At 31.2% G+C, this 20,695-nt stretch overlaps 3 protein-coding genes across 5 annotated transcripts; 2 read left to right on the top strand and 1 right to left on the bottom strand.

Moving 5' to 3' along the window:
* Positions 1–475: 475 nt before the first annotated feature.
* On the top strand, positions 476–3,054 carry LOC127248366 (transcription factor bHLH93-like). Its single transcript, XM_051270668.1, has 4 exons — positions 476–1,363; positions 1,635–1,802; positions 2,316–2,483; positions 2,780–3,054. Exons 1-4 carry the CDS (start codon positions 680–682, stop codon positions 2,864–2,866), a joined length of 1,107 nt encoding a protein of 368 aa, XP_051126625.1. The 5' UTR covers positions 476–679; the 3' UTR covers positions 2,867–3,054.
* A 3,699-nt stretch (positions 3,055–6,753) lies between these two features.
* LOC127248353 (serine hydroxymethyltransferase 2, mitochondrial-like) lies at positions 6,754–11,464 on the bottom strand. The gene is made up of 15 exons (XM_051270645.1): positions 11,286–11,464; positions 11,090–11,140; positions 10,906–10,992; positions 10,672–10,793; positions 10,203–10,279; positions 9,657–9,781; positions 9,470–9,562; positions 8,592–8,684; positions 8,278–8,475; positions 8,048–8,152; positions 7,894–7,959; positions 7,697–7,774; positions 7,419–7,530; positions 7,237–7,347; positions 6,754–7,152 (listed from the first exon to the last, which is right to left on the bottom strand). The coding sequence occupies exons 1-15, from the start codon at positions 11,355–11,357 to the stop codon at positions 7,007–7,009; spliced, it is 1,536 nt and encodes a 511-aa protein (XP_051126602.1). The 5' UTR covers positions 11,358–11,464; the 3' UTR covers positions 6,754–7,006.
* Positions 11,465–12,933: 1,469 nt separating this feature from the next.
* LOC127248367 (uncharacterized) lies at positions 12,934–18,171 on the top strand. Of its 3 annotated transcripts, none has more exons than XM_051270669.1 (12): positions 12,934–13,036; positions 13,204–13,355; positions 14,202–14,284; positions 14,404–14,479; positions 14,630–14,697; positions 15,052–15,136; positions 15,422–15,543; positions 15,680–15,763; positions 16,432–16,578; positions 16,707–16,815; positions 16,899–17,018; positions 17,803–18,171. In XM_051270669.1, exons 2-12 carry the CDS (start codon positions 13,265–13,267, stop codon positions 17,874–17,876), a joined length of 1,059 nt encoding a protein of 352 aa, XP_051126626.1. In that variant the 5' UTR covers positions 12,934–13,036; positions 13,204–13,264; the 3' UTR covers positions 17,877–18,171. The 3 variants fall into 3 exon arrangements, with proteins under 3 accessions (XP_051126626.1, XP_051126628.1, XP_051126627.1); XM_051270671.1 differs by having other exon boundaries at positions 12,995–13,056; XM_051270670.1 differs by lacking the exon at positions 12,934–13,036 and adding an exon at positions 13,053–13,116.
* Positions 18,172–20,695: the final 2,524 nt, after the last annotated feature.

Here is a 20,695-nt window from a genome sequence, read left to right as displayed (position 1 = left end):
TAAATCAATTTTATAAAAGATGTGTAGTTTTAAATATAAATAAAATATATATATTTTTTTAAGAGATATAGAAATAAAGAAGTTTTAAGTGGATCCTACTTCATTTTTCATTTATGATGTTGTATCTTGTCTAGTTAATTAAGTTGATTTATATTTGTTAAATATATTTTGATTTAATAATTTTTACTAAAAATAAAAAAATATCAATTATTATAGAACAAACAAAAATAAAAATAGCTTGAATTGTGATGGATTGGAGAGAGGACTTTATTTTACTTTCTACTTGCATCTTTTAATTTTTGTGGCCTTAACTATATCATTTTACCGGAGTAATTTTTTATTTAACTCTCGTTATTTTACAGCACTGTAACCCCACACCACAATTTGTACCCACACACAAATATATACATACATACATATATACGTCATTATAAATATTATATATAATAAAATATATATATCTATGTATGTATAGGATAGGAGGCAGAGGCAGCAACTGCCTCCATCCACATTCCTTCGAGCCTTTGTTAATTTAGAGAGAGAAAGAAAAGATAGAGAGAGAAGAAGAACAACAAAGAATTCCCCCATTGTCTTCTTCAACCTCTCAACACACACAAACACACTCACTGCGTCTGTGTATTCTAGAGCGAGAAGAAATTCTAGAGAGAGAGAGAGGGAAATGGAGTACATCACAAACAATGAACGGACGTTTCTAGAAGACCTCTTGGCTCTCCGGGACACTTCCGATCACGACAATTACGCCTTCCCCAATTCAGATTACAATAATTATTTCAACCCCAACTTCATCTGGCCCACCGCCACCGCCGCCGCCGCCGCCGCCGTCGTCGCCACCACCTCCGCCGCCGTGGATTCTTCCTACAACAACACTTCCCTTGCTTTCCCCATCCCCACCGCCGATCCGTACACTCCCTTCGACGACGACTACTCCGCGCTCCTCCCCTACACCGGCGGCGGCGGCGCTCCGTTCGCCGACGACCTGTCGCCGCCGGACTTCGGGAGCCTGGACCTCCCGAATTACCAAGATCAGGAGTACAGCTACTACGGCACGCCGTCGGCACGTGACGACGGGGAAGGCGGCGACCCGTTTGTAAACGGAGCTCCGAATGTCGGACCCGCCGGAGCTCCTTGTAAAGTGGAGTCCCTGCCCGAAATGCCCGCCGCCTCCGCCGCCGCCGCAGGTTCTTATGATGTTGGGATTTCTCCGCCGCCGGATTTGAGGAAGTGCAAAGTGAAGAAGGTCTCCGGGCAGCCGTCGAAGAATCTCATGGCGGAGCGGCGGCGGAGGAAGCGCCTGAACGACCGCCTCTCGATGCTCCGGTCAGTCGTCCCCAAAATCAGTAAGGTAAGTAATTAATTAATCAATTAAATTAATTATATAATCCCTAATTCTCGAAACCTCCCGGGACCTCAAAAGTCAGGATGAATCGCACCGCTTATTTAACAAAGCAACGGTGCAGATGGATCCGGTTCAGAAAGTCCTGGACCTTTCAAGAACGAAGAAACACCTTTATTTTAATTTTTCACTTTTTCTGAATTTCCAAAAGCTGTAATTTTTAATTTTTTTTCCGTCCAAAAGCCTGTAATTGAAGACAAAGTTTGTTAACTTTTGGCAGATGGATAGAACATCCATTCTTGGGGACACCATAGACTACATGAAGGAGCTGTTGGAAAGAATCAACTCATTGCAAGAGGACATGCAATTAGGGTCAGATCAGATGGGGATTATGAGCATTTTCAAAGATGTCAAACCTAATGAAGTTCTTGTCAGAAATTCACCCAAGGTAACCCACCCCACATTCACATAAATTCAAGAAACACCCTTTGTTTACAAATCAGTGAATCAATGTACCAGCCATTTTGAATTCCACCCACAAAAACATAACTTCAAGAAAAGCCCTTTATTCCAAATGGACACAAAATGGTTAATCCATGTGTGTTTGTGTGCATTTTGAAACCCTAACCCCTACATACCCACCCTCCCAACACCACTCCACAGTCCACTCACACATTTACATGAATTCAAGAAAAACCCTTTAATCCAAATGGAAACAAATTGGTGAATTGTGTGTGTGTGTGAATTCCCCACACCACTCCCCACACACATTTACATGAATACAAGAAAAACCCTTTAATCCAAATGGAAGCAAATTGGTGAATTTAGTGTGGTTGTGTATTTTGAAGCCCCACCACCCATCCTCCAAAAACCACCCCACAAGACACATTTACATAAATTGAAGAAAAGCCCTTTGTCCCAAATGGAAACAAAAATGGTGTAATTGAATGTGTTTGTGCAGTTTGAAGTGGAGAGGAGAAATGAGGACACAAGAGTGGAGATATGCTGTGGGGGAAAGCCTGGATTGTTGCTATCAACAGTGACCACACTAGAGGCATTAGGCCTCGACTTTAAGCACTGCATTATCAGCTGCTTTAATGACTTTGCACTTCAAGCTTCTTGCTCAGAGGTAAATCCTTTTTTTTTTTTTTTTTTAATTAATTAATTATTAACTGCAAATTAGAGAGATTTCCCTAAAGTTTCTAACTATATATATATATATCACTTTGGAATTTTGGATGGTTCCTCCCTCCCTCCCTCCCTCGAGAACCTGATGAATCTACACCTTCTGTTTATGTGGGGGCCCACACCATGGATGGTGTGGATGCATATGGTGTTGGAGATCCGGAACCTCCCAAGAACCATTTTTTCAGAAAAATGGCAGCTTTTGATTTTGATTTTTTGAAACTTTTTATTTGGGTGTAGGAATTGAAGAAGAGGGCAATGATGAATACAGAAGATATAAAACAGGCACTGGTTAGGAATGCAGGGTATGGAGGAAAGTGTGTGTAGCTGCCAAAAACACCAAGAATTAGAAAGATTAATTTCAAAAAGAAAAAGTATGATATGTGTGTGTGTGAAATATTATTGAGCTGCAGTAACTCTTTTTCTTTCTACCTGTGTTATGTTCTGTGGAGAATTAGTTGTATTTTTGTGGAGGGGATTGTAGGTATTCTGATGAGGAATCCATTTCACCATCATCATCATCATTTATTTATTATCCAAAATAAGTGGCTTCTACATCACCCACATTATATTATATACATACATATATAATATAATATGTGAATGGGGTTTTGTTATATATGTGTTCTTTAAATTTTTATTTTGTGTGTGAGAGTGAAATGCAGGCAGGCAGGCAGGCAATCAGACAGGGGCTTTTTAACATTTCCAGTGTCTGTAAGTCTCTGTATTTTGGAATATGCTTGCCTTGGAATGGAATGGGAGATCTTATACATGGATTTGGTATTAGAGCAGGGAGGCTTTAAACTAAGACTATGGAATTAGTCTTTTTAATTTCAAGATTAGTGAATTTTGTGTACAAGTGGATTAAGATTGTTAATAGTAGAGCCGGTAAACGAACCGAGCTATTCGTGAACTCGGTTCGGTTCGGCTCGGCTCGATTCGGTTAAAGCTCGGTTTGCGAACGTTAGCGAGCCGAGTCGAACAACATAAACATGCTCGTTTGGCTAACGAACGAGTCCAAGCTTTGTACGCGAACGTTCGTTAAATAATATATTTATTATAAATATTATATATACATATAAAATATATAAATAAAATAATTTAAATTTTGTTTATAATTTATATATAAATTTTAAAAAATAAGACAAACGAAGCTTAATCGAGCCGAACACGAGCTTAAACAACAAAAATTCTTAACGAGTCGAGCTCGAAAGCTTAATGAACGAACACGAGTCTTGTTCGTAAACGTTAACGAACACTTAAAATTTGACTATGGCTGTAGATAATAGGATCTTAGACTGACTGACTGACTTGGTTAAGTCATTATAATGTCGGTTGAGTCATTACAATGTTGTTTATTGAATTGGGGTATGTAGTGATTATATAGATTGACTACAAATAATATGAGCTCTGTTTACATTATATATTTATTTTTTGAATTTTTTTTTTTTTTTTAAAGAAGGATATTCATTCTGGTAGATAATGATTTGTGAAATTTTTATATTCCATTTGTAAATAAATGTAGTGTTGAATGATACAGATGAAAAAGTATGTAAAAATTATTTATTATAAATTTATAAATAAAAAATACGATACAGATGAAGAAGTATGTAAAAATTATTTATTATAAATAAAAAAATACATATTTTTTTGTGAATATATATATATATATATAAATTTTGATGGGTTAATGTTTGTTTGGAGGATTTTTATGAATCTCTACTATTTCGAAAAAAAAAAAAAAATCAAAAGAAATAATATAATATTTATTTATTTCATATCAAACAATTAAATTTAAAATCGAAATTCCAAAACAAGCTCCCATACAAACATTTTACAAGATATCAAATATTCAATTTTTATTATTAAAAAATAAATCGAAACTCCAAAACTATGTATCTAAATGGATGATTACTTCAAATATGTTTTATCCTCAATTGCACACCCTTGATAATACTGTCACCTTGAAGCTTTTTCTTGAATTTTCTACTTTGATAATGTATGTTTTATACTTTTTTTTTTTTTTTTGTAAACTTATTTTTTTAATTCCATAACTGACCCCTTGTCATTTTAGTTCCATAGCTGACCCCTTACTGACCACTTACGAGACTAAAATGATAAGGAGTCCATTTACGGGACTAAAAAAAACAGTTTACCTTTTTTTTTTTTTTTTTTTAAGTTTCAATATTATTTACGAACATGTAAAAATTTTACAATGCACACATGAACACCAAGCACATATACAAGAGTAAAATAAAAAAGAATGGTGCCTATCATACCAAATTTACATTATTCTCATGAAATTTGGTTATATATATATATGAAAGTTGTATTCAATTATATTTTATATATAGATTGGATGCAGATATGATAACAATAAAGGAGGTGTAACTGAGAAGTGCAGCAGACAGAAGCGTATATTATAATTACAAACTAGACTTTGTCAAGATGCAGAATGAAAAAACAAGAGAAGGTCTGGTCTGGTTAGGCCACACTTTTTGTCTTCTACCTTATCAACCCATCCATCTATATTAATATTACTACTATATTTTATTCAATGGACAACAATTCTTCTACTATTTATTATTATTATTATTGTTCAAGGCATCATCTTTGAAAAAGTTGCATTAAGTTGAGCCTACTTGTGTATTAGAACATTTCTTACCATTACCTTTCCTATCATTACATTTCAGTTTTTTTTCATTACCTCTTGTTCAAAATACTTCCATATTCTCAAAACAATAGGGACACAAAAACTAAGAAATATTAATATTATATTGATATTCAGCGTAAAAATAATTTTAAAAGACCAAAATGTCCCTACTTTATGTCATTATTGTGAAAAGTGAAGATAATTTTGTAAAATAGTAAAGAGCTACATATCAAAAATGAAAATAAAATTATTATTTTGGGAACAAACGAAAATAAAAATGAGATTATTGTTTTGGGACGAGGAGATATGAATTTTAGACATATATTACCTCTTGAAAGAATTGAATGTGTCTGACAAACACAGTGCAAAAATATGTAGGTCCACTTGACGAAGATAATGAGTTTAAAGTATTGGTGCGAATGTTAAAGGCTATTGTTAGTTTGCTGAATCAATATATTTACCATGGTGCTCACACCACTTCAAATATAGCCGAAGAACATATAATAAATAAATATACAACATGTATAATTTATGTTAATATAATTAAACTAACTGTGGCACATGATAATAACTCATCTAACATATGTAACTACTTATCTCAGCATATACCACGTGTTAGTACAATGACACATGCTAATGATATACACATGATGTTAGACAACAACTATGTATTGTAAATATCATTGTAATATACTGATTGGGCTAATCAACATGGTGTTGAATAACCCTAATTTGGGCCATAATCAGTCTCAGATTGAAATGTTAGATGAATATGACGTAAATAGAGCTGTTAACGAGCCGAGTCGAAGCCAAATTTTAAGTGTTAGTTAATGTTCGCAAACAAGGCTCATGTTTGTTCGTTAAGAATTTTTATTGTTTGAACTCATATTCGTGTTCGTATTCGGCTCGTTTAGGCTCAATTAAACTCGTTTGAGTTCGTTTTTGTCTCACTTTTTTAAATTTATATATAAATTAAAAAGAAATTTTAAAATCATTTTATTTATATATTTTAAATTAATATTTTATTTATTTATAAATTATAATTTTATATGTATATATAATATTTATAATAAATATATTATTTAATCGAAAAAAAGCTCGGGCTCGTTCGTTAACCAAACGAGCCTGTTTATGCTGTTCGGCTCGGCTCGTTAATGTTCACGAACGAGCTTTAATCGAGCCGGTTCGTTTAACAGCTCTAGATGTAGATAGAAAGATGAGGTAATGGAGTCGAGATAATAATTATAAGGGATGCTTTAGGATTCAATATATATTATATAGCTAAAATAAATGTAGTTTAATATATTCCCAAAACTATATTATTGCTATCTATTATTCTAATCACTATTTAATTGAAATTTTCAGTTTAATATATGCATGCATATTTTACAGTAGACACTAGTCCTTGACTACTTTTGGCAAGAGGATTTTGGGTTGTGTAAATTAAATCGATAAATATATTCACATATTTGCGACAGTATTATTACACACACACACAAAATCAATATTGCTAAGAAAGCATAGCTAGATTGATCAATGAAAAAGGTAATCCAAAAAGATCTACAAGACTACAACTATTCGACAATCGGAACATATCATGTGTTGGAACATATCATGTGTTGAATTTGAAGAACAGTTTATGGGCAAAGGATTCTGCAGTTGCTAACAAGAACAAAAGCACATTCATAACTGAGAGTACAAGAAAACTATTTTTTTCATCCATATTCAGATCATAGGAATTTTTTATTTTTATTTTTTAAATTGAACATGCAAAATTTAGTGGGCAAAATAAAAAATACCTGGCGTGGTTTTTATCAGTCTTTGTATTTCATTGTGCTTTTTTCGAACCCGATTGTTGGGAATTGTTTCGCAAATTCCTCAACCTCAACTCGCAGCTTCGACAGTGCGGATTGATGAGTGTCCGACTTCATGGCTGCTACAAAGTCCTTCAATTTTGTTCCTAATTAGAACAAGACCCAATGAGAGGTAAATTATTGGGAATGAGTGGAACAAATGTGAAATAGGATTAGAGTATGAGTGGAACCATTTGCGTCGGCTTTTATTTTAAGTGCCAACTTTACAGCTTCATCGAAAAATGCTGCAACTTTCATGAAATCTTCTTCAAGAAACCCTCTTGATGTAAGAGCAGGTGTACCTATTGAGAGTATTCAACAATGTCAATAGTTACCCGATAATGTGAAGATTGATCACAGCGGGAGGGCTTACCCATACGAATGCCTCCAGGCACCATGGCAGACACGTCTCCCGGGACCGTGTTTTTATTTGCAGCTATATGAACAGCCTCCAGAACCTTTTCAACTCTGGAGCCATCGATGCCCTGTGGGAAATACAAATGTAGTATTTAGAACAAACTCAAAAGTACATTAATTTAAATCAAGGATTTGGCCATTAGACAGCCATTTTATTTAAATGTACGATGAATCTTTTTGCACTTTCCACATTAACATATGTCGAGAGGGATAAAAAAAATACGGGTCTACTACCTTGTTTCTTAGGTTCACCAAGACAAGATGGTTGTCCGTCCCACCAGATACAAGGTCATAGCCTTTCTCTAACAAAGTCTGTAAAAAGCAAGATCACCAATAGAAGTAGACAACAGCTTAACACTCACAAAAAATGGCTAAAAATATTAGTTCGAATGGGATGAAAATTTATTGTGGAGAGTAATCAGAGGTATTACATCTGCAAACTGCGAGCAATTACGGAGGACTTGCTCTTGGTATGCTTTGTATTCTGGCGACATAGCCTACAAAGGCATGAGTTTGGAAAAAATAAGACTGCAAGAAATGCAACAACAATTGTCGACAAAAATTAGAAGGGATATGATAATAAACCTGTTTCAATGCAACTGCCAAGGCAGTTATCGTGTGATTGTGTGGTCCACCTTGAAGGCCGGGAAACACAGATTGATTAATCTTGTCTTCATAGTCATACATAACCTGTTGGATTGAAATGTAGGTTAGAATATTGTTTCTTCTAATAAAAGTTTGATAGGCTTATAGACCCTTTCATGTGCAAATTAACCGTAAAGTAAGCATTTGATGATTGTGCATGACAAACTCACTTCTTGGCCTTGTTTATTGATCTCTTTTACTCCCTTCCTGAAGAAGATCATTGCTCCACGTGGCCCACGTAGTGATTTGTGAGTGGTTGTTGTAACCACATCTGCGTACTCAAATGGTGAGGGAATGACGCCAGCTGCAACCAACCCACTAATGTGTGCCATGTCTGCCAACATGATAGATTTTTGCTTGTCGCAGACCTGCAAGTTTAATTACAACCACCAGTTTTTAATACATGATGTCATATTGTTTGGAAGAAGATAAAATACAATACTAAAAACCCAGTTCTTAACATCAAAGTAGTTCATCAGGTTACCTTGCGAATCCGAGCATAATCATATAGACGAGCATAAGCGCTTGCACCTGCAACAATCAATTTCGGTCTGAAAAGTGTTGCACTCTTTTCCAGCTGCAATGATACAGCCAACGCTTTAATGCAGCGAGAAGGATTGAAGAAAATACAGTAGCAAAGGAACAACTACTTCATATTATAGCTCAAAACGGAGCAATAACACAGCAGAACTTTTTTTCTTTTTTCGGTGGAAACAGCTTGACATTCATGGTCATGAATGTTCCCCAGTAAATGGGGAAAGACAAAAAAGAGATAACAAACGCAACTTAGGATAGTTAGCAGATATTTGCCTGCAACAGCATAAAAGCAGCAGCATTGCATATTGAGTGACATGAATAGAAAGTGTGACAAAGTCAGGAAAGAAGCAAAATGACAGATGTTTTTATTCCTCAACCAATCCAATCAACATAAAATAATCTTTAAATTATTATTTTTTTTAAAAAAAAGTGGGCTTATACTGACTTGGAAAATCCTGATTCATTCTACATTAAACATTAAATACAATGTGCATGAGACTTTGTTCATTCCACAGCAAGTATAACTACTTTCATTTGATTACTAGAAGAAAGAAAAATGAATATAAATTTGTTCTGTCTTCATCCAACCAAAAACATCAGAGCAAAGATTATAACAACTACAACAACAATAACTATGAAATAAAATCAATCAAGACTGGATTCTTTTCACGTGGTACTAGTGAAACAGTTTATAGCCTATTATTGAAATTGGACCAGTAACATTCTGTTTTAAGAAAAGGTTTCAGTGCTTCCATTTAAAAATGACTAAGGCGATTAAGTATTTCATACAACTAAAACAATGTATAGATGTTTGAGATATGTTACCTGATCATAGTCAATATACCCAGTGCTCTCATCCAGTCTGTACGGCATTGTCTCAAAAAATATAGACACAGCACTAATCTTTTTTGTATCAGTCTACATGTCATCAACCAAATTATAAAATAAGCACTTTAAAATGTATAAAATCGTTAAAGAAAGATTAAGAACATTGACGAGAATTTGGAAGCACCTGATAACCATGTGATAGATGGCCACCATGAGGAAGATCAAGTGCCATGATCCTTTCATGAGGTTTAAGCAGAGCAGTATAAACTTGAAAATTGGCAGGAGACCCAGACAGTGACTGTACGTTTACTGCAAAGATAAATGACTAGAACTTTACATAAGTAGCTTAAAATTCACCAAGCACTTTGTCAGTGGAACAAGTTTCATCTCATTACATTATTTTTATTTACTTACTAAAAGACTTACATTGGAAACAAGTCATTGACTCATAGTTCTGATATTATGTATAGTACATATGCTTGTGACACATATGATAAGTCATAAAGAATATGTGAATTTAGTACTGTTATTATTCAACAAGGAGTTAATCAGTTGAATGGCTAAAGCTCATCAAATTCAACTTACTGGTGTTTAACTATTACAATTTAATATGGTCGTTAAGAATTTCTTTACTCATTCAATTTTAGTGGGAAAGTAAGGATCTTGTAGATTTTCAAATTATAGATTATTCATTATAGATAGAACAAATGCATTATAAGAATGTGCTGACCTCCCCATTTTGCAGGATCTAGTTGAAATGCTTCTAAGGCACGCTTCTGACATAATCTCTCAGCCATGTCAATATACCTTAAGCATAGAGAAATCAAAAATAAACATTGATTCGATAAATGAGGAAGACTTGATCGATACAAATATTACATTGTTGAGCTTGTTTTTCACACAGTTGAAGGATTCTGCAATGCCAAATAAATAATACTTTCATTTTAGTAAGATAAAAGGTTTTAGAGGTGATAGAGAATCTGGTTTATTGTGTTACTCATGAAAAAGGTGACATCATAAATAAATGCATGTTGTTGAAATTAAAGGCATTACTCCACAAGTAGTAGAGCATATAAGCACACAATCAGTAGAAGGATAAATAAGCATTTATGGAACTGTGTTGCGAGCTTTAAAAAAAAAAAAAAATATCCTCAGATTAAATCAAGAAGACAACTGAGATAAGAAGCAAAAAGTCATACTCATTTCCACCATAGTATCTAGCACCAGGATATCCTTCACTGTATTTATTAATCATAACCGATCCAACGGCTTGCATCACCGACGATGAAGTGAAATTTTCTGATGGTATCAGTTCTAGCCCCTAAATGCACAAGTAGCGTAATTAAAATTCATGATGCCACATAAAAACCTTAAGAAACAATCCAAAAGGGCGAATCGGAACGAATTCCAATCCAAAGGCAACGCATTTACACCTTCCATTGTCGTGCTTTCTCAAGCTCTATTATATCGGCAATCTCCGGATCTACCTCTTCCAGAGGCGCGTTCAATTGCTTCGGCCACTGTCAAAAAATCAGATCCAGTGATACCATACGATTCCGTCATTCAATCATCAAACATAACAAATTCACTAAAAGTGGCGGTTAATGAATTGATTACAGTGACTCTGCAAGCATCCTTAAGGCTAACCGCTTGATTCGAGAGAGAACACTGCAGCAAAAAACACGAACATCAACACAAACAACGATGCAAGTAACTAAAATCAATTAATAAAATCCAGAAATACATAGAAACAAACATAAAAAAGAAAGATAATTACAATAGTAATAGAAATAAACAAAATAGTAGAACAAACCGTGAACACGCGAGTAGAGGAAACCGAGCGCACACGAAGAAAAGAGATCTTCCGGAGAGCCATTGCCGCCATTGGTAGGCTCTGCTTCTGCCGCCGTTACGTGCTGCCGCGGTGGTTGGGAGCTTTATTCGGAGGAAAGTGCTGTTTGGTGGGTGATGTGGAGAGATCGGAAATCCACTATGGGCTGGTTTCTTTATACATATATATACAGATAGTGAGTGCAGAGCGCAAACCAACGACGGAGTGGGACATATTTGCACCTTAGCCCCCTAACTTTAGCTATATCTCATTATCACCGTAACTTTTCACTTTAAATTGTGTTTAAAAAGTCACTTATTAAATACTCTGATTTTTTTGTGTTGAATCAAAAGATTTTTTTTTACACGATAATTATAAAAATTTATGTAAATAATTAATATTTTTTAAAAATATGTTACTTATTTATTTATTTTTGAAAACCTAAAGTGGGTTTGTTTTGTATTTTGATTAAAAAAATATTCTTAGAAAATTATTTGTTAAGTAATATAAAAATAAGAAATATGTATATTATATTAATTTTTTTTTCTTTATTTACTCTTGCTGAGTCTTTTTTTGTATTATATTATGTATTTTTTTAACTTTTAACATAAAAAATTAAAAAATAATACAAATAATTTTGTAATAAATTATTTCATTATTAAATAAATCAGCATACATCGTATGAGTAACTAGCCCCCACGTTTGCATATGTTTATACATATATTATGTAAATAATTATTTTACATAAGTTATTAAGTAAAATATTAATTTCTTCTTTCTTCAAATTTATTATCATTTTCTAGTCAATTTTATAAATTTATCCAATTACTAATTTTGTCCTAGTTAACAAATCAACATTTAATTATTAATTTCATTCAATTTTTATTTACAATAAATATCATTAACTTTATCACATTATTTCTCTTCGTTACTTTAATTTTTAGTTAAAATTTTATAAATATTTTCAACTATTTATCATTTTTTAATAAAATATTTATTTTTCTTAGTATATATGTCGGACCCAAATGAAATAATTTTTATGGTGGAGAGTATTATTTCCTAACTTATTATAAAAAAAATTAAAAATTTATTTTGGATTTGTTAATTAAATTTATTTTAAGTAACACGAGTTTTTGTAAAATATTATTAAAATATTATTAAAATAATATAGTAATATTTTAACACATATATAATATATACTCTATCCGTCCATTAGTAATTTATTATTTATCATTTTAATCTATTCAAATCAAAAAATTTTATTCATTTTTTTAAGATTAAAATCAAAAATTTTTATTCATTTTTTTTTAGAAAATAACTCTCAATTAAATATTAAAATACATATAATTTTTATTTTCACATTATTTTTCAATAATAAAATAAATATTATATCATTTTATTATATTATATATTTATAAAATACTAATTTTTCTTAATACAAAAATCTTGTAAAATTTACTATGGACGGACAAAGTATTATATTTATCCATAAAATTTAATAATTTAATATTATCCACTCCTAATACTAAAAAAGCATATGTGAAGACACCCTTTGAGTTGACGGAATTTATAAAATAAGTCCTAATTGAATCGGTTAATTGCAAAGTGACGCTATTTTTTTATTTCAAAGGCCAGCCCAATATTTGCATAATATTGATCCACGGCCCATTTGCTATTGCTCATAATTTTTCGTTGTCTTTGCAGGCGGAAATTTCGCACATCTTGTCTGTAAGGTAATCCTTCGGAATCTCTGGTACGAACGTATGTGAACTATGGATGATGATTATATGAGCAACAGATTGGGAATTTAGATGTTGCGTTTCTCCCTTCCTGAATTAGCATGGCGTCTTTGGTTGCCCCCTGAATTCCTCACGCTTTTCTTCCTGTTGAATGATTTCAGGCTCGTTTGACTTCTGGGGGAATTAGGGTTGCCAAAGAAACGCGAAAAGACACAGACAGAAATGGGGAATTTGAAGCAGTTTATCAGAAGCCTTGACGCGTTTCCGCGCGCGGAAGAACATTTGATGCAGAAGACGAAAACAGGAGCTCTCGGTAATTTGATTTTATTGTGTTTCGAATTGGTAATGATTTTTCGTTGATCCTGAGTTGTGCTTGCTTCTGGATTCAAGAACTTGTAGCTGCAGAATTGTTTGAACAAATCTAATTTTGACGATGAATGTTTGTTCTAAGAATTCTTAAATTTGTTTAGGATTCACTCTCTGGTAGAAAGCAGGAACCATTTTTACTGGAGCAATTGGTTGAATCGTAGATGATAAAATTGTAGAGAATGATATATAGGTTGAGAAAGAGAATTGATTATTATTATTTTTGTGTGTTCTGTAAAACACTGAATTCAACTTAGGAGTAGACAATTAATTAGCTATAAACATTAGATGGAGTTGAAATGTCCGGAGAAATATTGTTAATTTGTTTAGGTTGGTGATTTTTTTAACAATAATCTGAAAATCATATTCTATGAGAGAAAATATTCTATCTTTATAGATAATCGGACTAATTGAATAGTAGAAAAGGCCAAATAAATACACACTATAATTTCTTATTGTCACTTACTGTTGATTTTTTTTCTGTATAGGGTGGAATAATAAAAATAGAGAATGAGAAATTATTCATTATTCATTTTTCAATTTCAAATTCACTGATCTAAACAAACAAGGGAAATGAATATATATTTTTCAATGCTGTGCATCAAACACTTATTGTGATTATTTAAAGGCTATCTTTTAGAAATAAATGAATTGCTATAACTGATAACTGAGGGCTGAAAATCTCGGTTCTCGAGCATGACTAGTTTCAACTAAATATGATTGTTTCGATGATTTCCATTTGAATGATTGGTTTTTACATCACTATTCTGATACTGTTTATGTTTCTCATTAGTTTCTGTCATTGGACTGGTTATCATGGCAACATTGTTCTTCCATGAGGTTACTTATTATCTATCGACGTACACCGTGCACCAGGTCATTTTCTTGGAGCCTTTTTTTTTTCCATTTCATTGATTCCCACTATTTAGTGGTTTGCTTTGATTTTCTTATTTAGCTTAATTGTTTTGTGGTGTGAAATATTAAATCTTTTGCAGATGGCGGTCGATTTGACCCGTGGACAATTGCTTCCGATCCATATAAACATGACCTTCCCATCTTTACCTTGTGATGGTTAGCAATCTAAAATCCATTTACAATTAGCATGTCCTTGCTTCTCCTTCGATTCAAATCTTTTCATCGATGCGCTTCTTTATTCTTTATTGCAAGCTATGGCGGCATTCACGTTTTCCGTTTGTTAATGTAATTGTTTTATGCTTGCAGTTCTTAGTGTTGATGCAATAGATATGTCAGGGAAACATGAAGTCGATCTCGACACAAATATATGGAAGGTTTGTTTGGGATTTGAATAGTATAATATTTGAATTGAAATAGTTGTATGGTATGATATAAATAAATATTGATGTGATGTTTTGAATGTAAAATTGATTTTTAGTATAATATAAAAAATGAAAAATAAGTGTTTGATTTGATATTTTTGGAGCGAAAATTTTGTTTGAATAGCGGAAATCTTCCAAAATCCTTGAAACAAACGCATCCTTAATGTGTGTGCGAATCTGTGAACACTGCAGATCTTTCTTTTGTTTCTAGCAGGCTCCATTGAAATCTTTTTGTGTGTGCAGTTAGAAAATAAACAAAATTGAAATTTCTCTCTTTTTTATTGTTACAATGACGTGTCTTTGCAGCTTCGCTTGAATAAAGATGGTCAGATCACCGGCACCGAGTATTTATCAGACCTTGTGGAGAAAGAACATGCTGCTCACCAACACGGTTAGTTCACTAGGACTTCATTAAAGTCTATATGCTTATTACTTTTTATATTTCTCGCCTTATTTCCTGGTTCCTTCGCGGGTTTTTATGTTTGTAATAGCATGTTGATGGGAAAGTTTTAAAGTTTAAATTTCGAAATAGGCATGTCTTCATTCTTGTTTAGTATTTATGCTTTTACTGTTCTTCGTATGGAAGTGTAGTTATGTGTTGAGTTAACCTTCGTAAAGCATTTCTCAACAAATCAAAAATCGATTACATCACAATTCATTTTGCCACTTTGATCAGATGACCACAAAGATCATAAAGAGGAGTCTGATCATAAAACTGAACTCCACAATCTCGATCAAGAAGCTGAGAAATTGATCAGTAAGGTGAAGAATTCATTAGCAAATGGGGAAGGTTGTCGGGTATGTTATTCTTCCCTTTCATTGTCATTTCCGTTTTTATTTTATTTATGGAAAATTCCACTTATTTCGTTATCTTTTTCTTAGGGAGGTGTCAATAATTTTATAAATGATTAGAATAAATCATTATTTCCTGCAGGTATATGGGGTTTTGGATGTACAACGGGTTGCTGGAAACTTCCATATTTCCGTTCACGGGTTAAACATATTTGTTGCCCAAAGGGTGAGCACTCTAATACATATATATATATATATATATACACACACACCATCTAAACTTGTTTTCATTTCGATCTGACTTGTGTGAAAAATGATGCTATTTATTTGCATAGGCTAGCAAAGTCCACTCTCTACTCGATTTCTTCCTTAGAAATATATGCCCAAGTGAATTCATTATTTAAGCGTTAAATATATCGAATAACGTTTAATCTTTCGTTCATGCTATTTTCCTCTTTGTTACCGCAGAAAACTATAGTGTTGTAAACTTAGCGGAACCCTTATTTAAATTGTCCTCTTGCTGCAGGGCAGGGTTTTTCCTATCCGATTTATAATTCTAACTAAATTAGGAAAGGTTTTAGTTGGTCGTGATATATACGATTGACATGGTGAATTCTTCTGTTTATTATTTCCACATTTCTATATATTCGACAGCTTCAATTGCTGCCACAGCATTTCCTCGATACTTCTGCACCAAATCTTCTGAAACATTCGCCTAACCACATATATCTTTTAATATGTTTTTATCTCCTCATAATTCATTCTTGACATTGTAACATCGAATGCTTATTATGATCTAAAGCTTTTATTGTGCAATATTCCTTGCCATTTGATTATGAAATCAATTGTGGAGTTTTAAATTATTTTGAACCTTGAAGGTTTGCTCTTCTGCAGATATTTGACGGGTCATCGCACGTCAATGTGAGTCATGTAATTCACGAATTGTCATTTGGGCCGAAGTATCCTGGGATTCATAACCCACTTGATGATACAGTCCGGATTTTGCATGGAACAAGTGGAACGTTCAAGTATTACATAAAGGTCTGATCTTTACCCATTTTATCCGACAAACATATGGCTAAATAATTTTGGAATATATGAATTATTATGTAATAATAAATAAGTGAGGTGCGCCGTCTTTTGTTTTTGCTTTTATACGATATATATAGATCGTTCCAACTGAATACAAGTATATCTCAAAGGAAGTTCTGCCCACAAATCAATTCTCCGTCACCGAGTACTTTTCTCCTATAGACGAGTCTGGGAAGGCGTGGCCAGGCAAGTCTTTGCTAAATGGAGATGTTTATATATATATATATATATATATACATATCTTATCCTTTGTTTTTATTTTGATCCAGCCGTGTACTTTCTGTATGATCTCTCGCCAATCACGGTGACCATCAGGGAAGAGCGCCGTAATTTTCTCCACTTCGTCACACGCCTTTGTGCTGTACTCGGTGGCACATTCGCCTTAACAGGTAATTCATCTATTTATCATGAGCTAGCCTCCTATTGCAATGTTGATATGTTTACGACAATTATACAATAGTGCTGAAAATATATACTGTGTTTTGTATTTAAATAGTAGTTGTATGTAATGTTCTGTAACAAAAAATAATGAATGTATATAGGACATCATAGAAATTACATAGTAAATAAATTGGAAAAAAAGAAAACAAAGAGAACAAAGTCTATGAATAGGAGCAATTAGGGTGTTGTGATTAGTCCCGATCAGCACATGAATTATAAACCAACAACACATATCTTGAATTAAATCAACGTTTGTTGTGTAAACTATTATTACCTCCGTCCATTCACAAAGTATATATATTTTTTTTGGATTATTCAATTACAAAATAATCATTTCAAAACTTTCATTTTTTTTTTGCAAATATCTTTTAATTTATCATTACATAATTACTTTTAAACAAAAATATAAGGACAAAATTGTTCTTGTACATTACTTTTAACTATCTATTACGATTAAAATATTATTATTTCTCAAACTTTGCGCTAGAAGTACATGTATACTTTTTCGATGGACAGAGAGTACAATATATGTTCATACTTGTCATGTATTATAAGTTTATATATATTTTGCTTTTATTATGTTAAGATGCACATTATATTGTCGATTTATACCTTATATCGCTCTCTGAGAACATTAGTTAATCTAAAATAGCTACGAGAATTGTCATTCCATCGATACATACATTGATATATAAATATATATATATATGTATGTATATTATCTTGGTGCAGGAATGCTGGACAAATGGACCTACAGGCTCATCGAAGCAATAACGAAACCAAGTTCTAGACGAGTTAGACGGTGATTTGGAGGTTCAAAGGTATCCATTCATCCCCAAACTCGTGATATTTTTCGAACAATGTTGATAGCTTCGGGGAATTATTTAGTTCGAAGCAAATTCGGTTCGCCTATGATCGCTTTCTTCCTTGGAAGTTGTCAAATTTTGATTATTGAATCTTTCAGAAAGTTCTTAGCATAATTTTATGTATGTTTTGGGCACAAATACAACCATTGTTCTGCAGGGAATACGAATGTTGTATGTAAATTTTCGTGTAAATTTGTTTTCTCGCATTATTTTGTTGTCTATCTTGAAATTTTAAGGTGTGTTCTAATTTTATTTTATTTTTTGCATTAAGATATATTCTCACAGTCCTCAAATTTATTTTATTGTTTTTTAAATTTATCTCATTAGGGCGAATTTTAACAAATTAATATTTAATTACTATTACTATTTTTCACTCAACAAGTATTTACAATAAATAACACTATCTTCAAATCTAATATAAGTTATAACCCATCCATGACCGGGAGGTATGAAATTCAGTCAATCCAATCTAATCTAAAATTTATTTTGGTTACTAATTTTGACAAAGTTAATAAATTAATATTTAATTATTAATTATTACTTTCCATTCAAAGTTTATTTACAATATTATCACTAATTTTATTACATTTCTATTTTTTTATTTATTTTAATTTCTGATTAAATTTGTAATGGAATTTGGTGGGATTGAATGAAATTTAAAGTTTATGAAATTTTAAAATCTTGCAAATGAAGATTTTTCAGTAATAGTGTACCTATATTACTTTAAAATTTCATTCCATTGTATTTTATATTTTACTATTATGTCATCCCATAAAAAAATCATATTTTTTCTTTTTGTAATAATATTAAATGTATATATATTTACATTTAAATTATATTTTATTGATTTATAAAATATAATATTTTATTTAAACATACTACTATAAATCATAAATTTATTTATAATCATTAATTTTATTTATATTTAATTATTTTACTAATAGTAATTTAAATATATTAATAATTTAAAATATAAATTAATAATTTAAATCTATATTTTACTGGTGTATTAATTTTATATTTTTAATTTAAAGTGTTTTTTTATATTAAATATGAAAAAGAATGTCTATAATATAATAAGTAGTCCCTTCGTCCTAGATAAGATGAACATAGATACGATAATTGATGTAAAGTATAATTAATAGGTAATTAAAAAGTGTATTAGTAAAAATAATTATAATTAAGATTAAGATAATTAAACAATTTAATTATTTAGGGGTGTGTTTGTTTGGGGGTTTGAATAGTAAAAATTTTGAATTTGAATAGTTGTATGATGTAATATAAATAGGTGTTTGATGTAATGTTTTGAATGTAAAATTGATTTTTAGTATAATATAAAAAATAAAAAATAGGTGTTTGATTTGATGTTTTTGGGGGAAAAAAATTTGGATGAATAGTGTAAATCCAATCCAATCCCCAAACAAACACACCCTAAGATTAAAAAATTTAAATTTAAAATTATTATAATACGCTAAATTTAATAAAAATAAAAAGTAAGTTCACGGAAAAAAAAATGGAGGTAAAATTTAATTTATTGTTGAAAGATAATTATGTCATTTAAAATATAAAAAATCCAAATCATTTCATTAATTTGTAAAACAAATTGGATTTTGAAATATAAATCCAGGTAATTTTACCAACCACACATAAAATATGATTTCAAATCATAAATATAATAAATTTTATCACATATAAATCATACTGTAAAATTCTAACTACATAAAAAAAATATTTTTTATTTATATTATATTTTTAATAAAATATTTATTTTTATTAATCTTTGTATCCGATTCAAATTAGCTAATTTTAATGAACCAAAAGAAGTAAATAATATATTTATCAAGTAGGCTATTATTATAAAAGTTTCGAATTAAAATATTATTTAAATTAAAATTTAAATAACAAATTCAAATTTTATTCAAAACCAAACACACAAATTTAAATTTTACTATCTTTTAATAAAAAATATAAAATTACATAATAAAAAAGATAAATGCTAATAAAGCTAAAATAAAAAGTAATTAATCCTAACTAAAAAAATTGAAGGCAGAACAATAGATGTAGGGTGGACGGGCAGCAACGGTTGTCATTAATGTACGGACGGACAGATAAGAGGTAGGTGGCTAGCCGTTGCGTGTAATATACTCTGACAGAGTTAGAAATACGAAATTATCAATATTATTGGATTTGTTTAAATGTAATTTAAAATTAAATATTGTTTTTAATTTTTATTTAAATAATAATTTAATCTGATATGTTTTTTTTTTAAATATAAATTTATTAAGATTGTATAAAATAAATAATATTAATCTAAATTTAAAATAATAAAAAATACTATATTTATAATTTTTTCATTAAAATTTTCTAAAAATATAATTCTTTCATTCTTATTTAAAGTTTTTTTTAGTATTTTTATCTACTTTACTGTTCATTAAAAATAATCAGTCACATAAAGAATGATCAAGTGAGGTGAAATTTGAGTGGTGATTATAACTTATTTTAAATATAAAATTAATTATTAATATAATATATATATATATATATAAAATAAATATTTAAATTTATTTTTTTTATAAAAAAATTTATATAAATAAGTTTCTCAAAAATGTTCGAACAAATTCACCTAAATTTATTTAATTTGACTAATAGTAATAATTATTATTACTGTGGGTGTGTTTCCCAAGTATGAGCAAATTCATAGTGTGAAAAGGCTTTGTGTTTTCTTTTCTTTTTAAAAATTATAAATATAAAAATGAATT

The sequence above is a fragment of the Andrographis paniculata genome, unplaced genomic scaffold, assembly GCF_009805555.1.
Source record: "Andrographis paniculata isolate CXL003 unplaced genomic scaffold, ASM980555v1 Contig33END, whole genome shotgun sequence".
Taxonomy (NCBI): domain Eukaryota; kingdom Viridiplantae; phylum Streptophyta; class Magnoliopsida; order Lamiales; family Acanthaceae; genus Andrographis; species Andrographis paniculata.
Note: the sequence above shows the minus strand (reverse complement) of the source record. Positions and strands in the feature narration are given on the sequence as shown.

Bases quoted from the DNA above. Each gene is read 5' to 3' on its own strand.
- LOC127248366 (XM_051270668.1), top strand. From the start codon at position 680: ATGGAGTACATCACAAACAATGAACGGACGTTTCTAGAAGACCTCTTG. The intron at 1,803-2,315 runs GTAACCCACCCC...GTGTTTGTGCAG, and splicing joins TTGTCAGAAATTCACCCAAG to TTTGAAGTGGAGAGGAGAAA. The intron at 2,484-2,779 runs GTAAATCCTTTT...ATTTGGGTGTAG, and splicing joins TTCAAGCTTCTTGCTCAGAG to GAATTGAAGAAGAGGGCAAT.
- LOC127248353 (XM_051270645.1), bottom strand. From the start codon at position 11,357: ATGGCGGCAATGGCTCTCCGGAAGATCTCTTTTCTTCGTGTGCGCTCG. The intron at 10,280-10,671 runs GTATGACTTTTT...TCTATGCTTAAG, and splicing joins AGATACTATGGTGGAAATGA to GTATATTGACATGGCTGAGA. The intron at 8,153-8,277 runs GTGAGTTTGTCA...TCAATCCAACAG, and splicing joins TCAATAAACAAGGCCAAGAA to GTTATGTATGACTATGAAGA.
- LOC127248367 (XM_051270669.1), top strand. From the start codon at position 13,265: ATGGGGAATTTGAAGCAGTTTATCAGAAGCCTTGACGCGTTTCCGCGC. The intron at 14,285-14,403 runs GTCATTTTCTTG...AATCTTTTGCAG, and splicing joins CGACGTACACCGTGCACCAG to ATGGCGGTCGATTTGACCCG. The intron at 14,480-14,629 runs GTTAGCAATCTA...TTATGCTTGCAG, and splicing joins CCCATCTTTACCTTGTGATG to TTCTTAGTGTTGATGCAATA.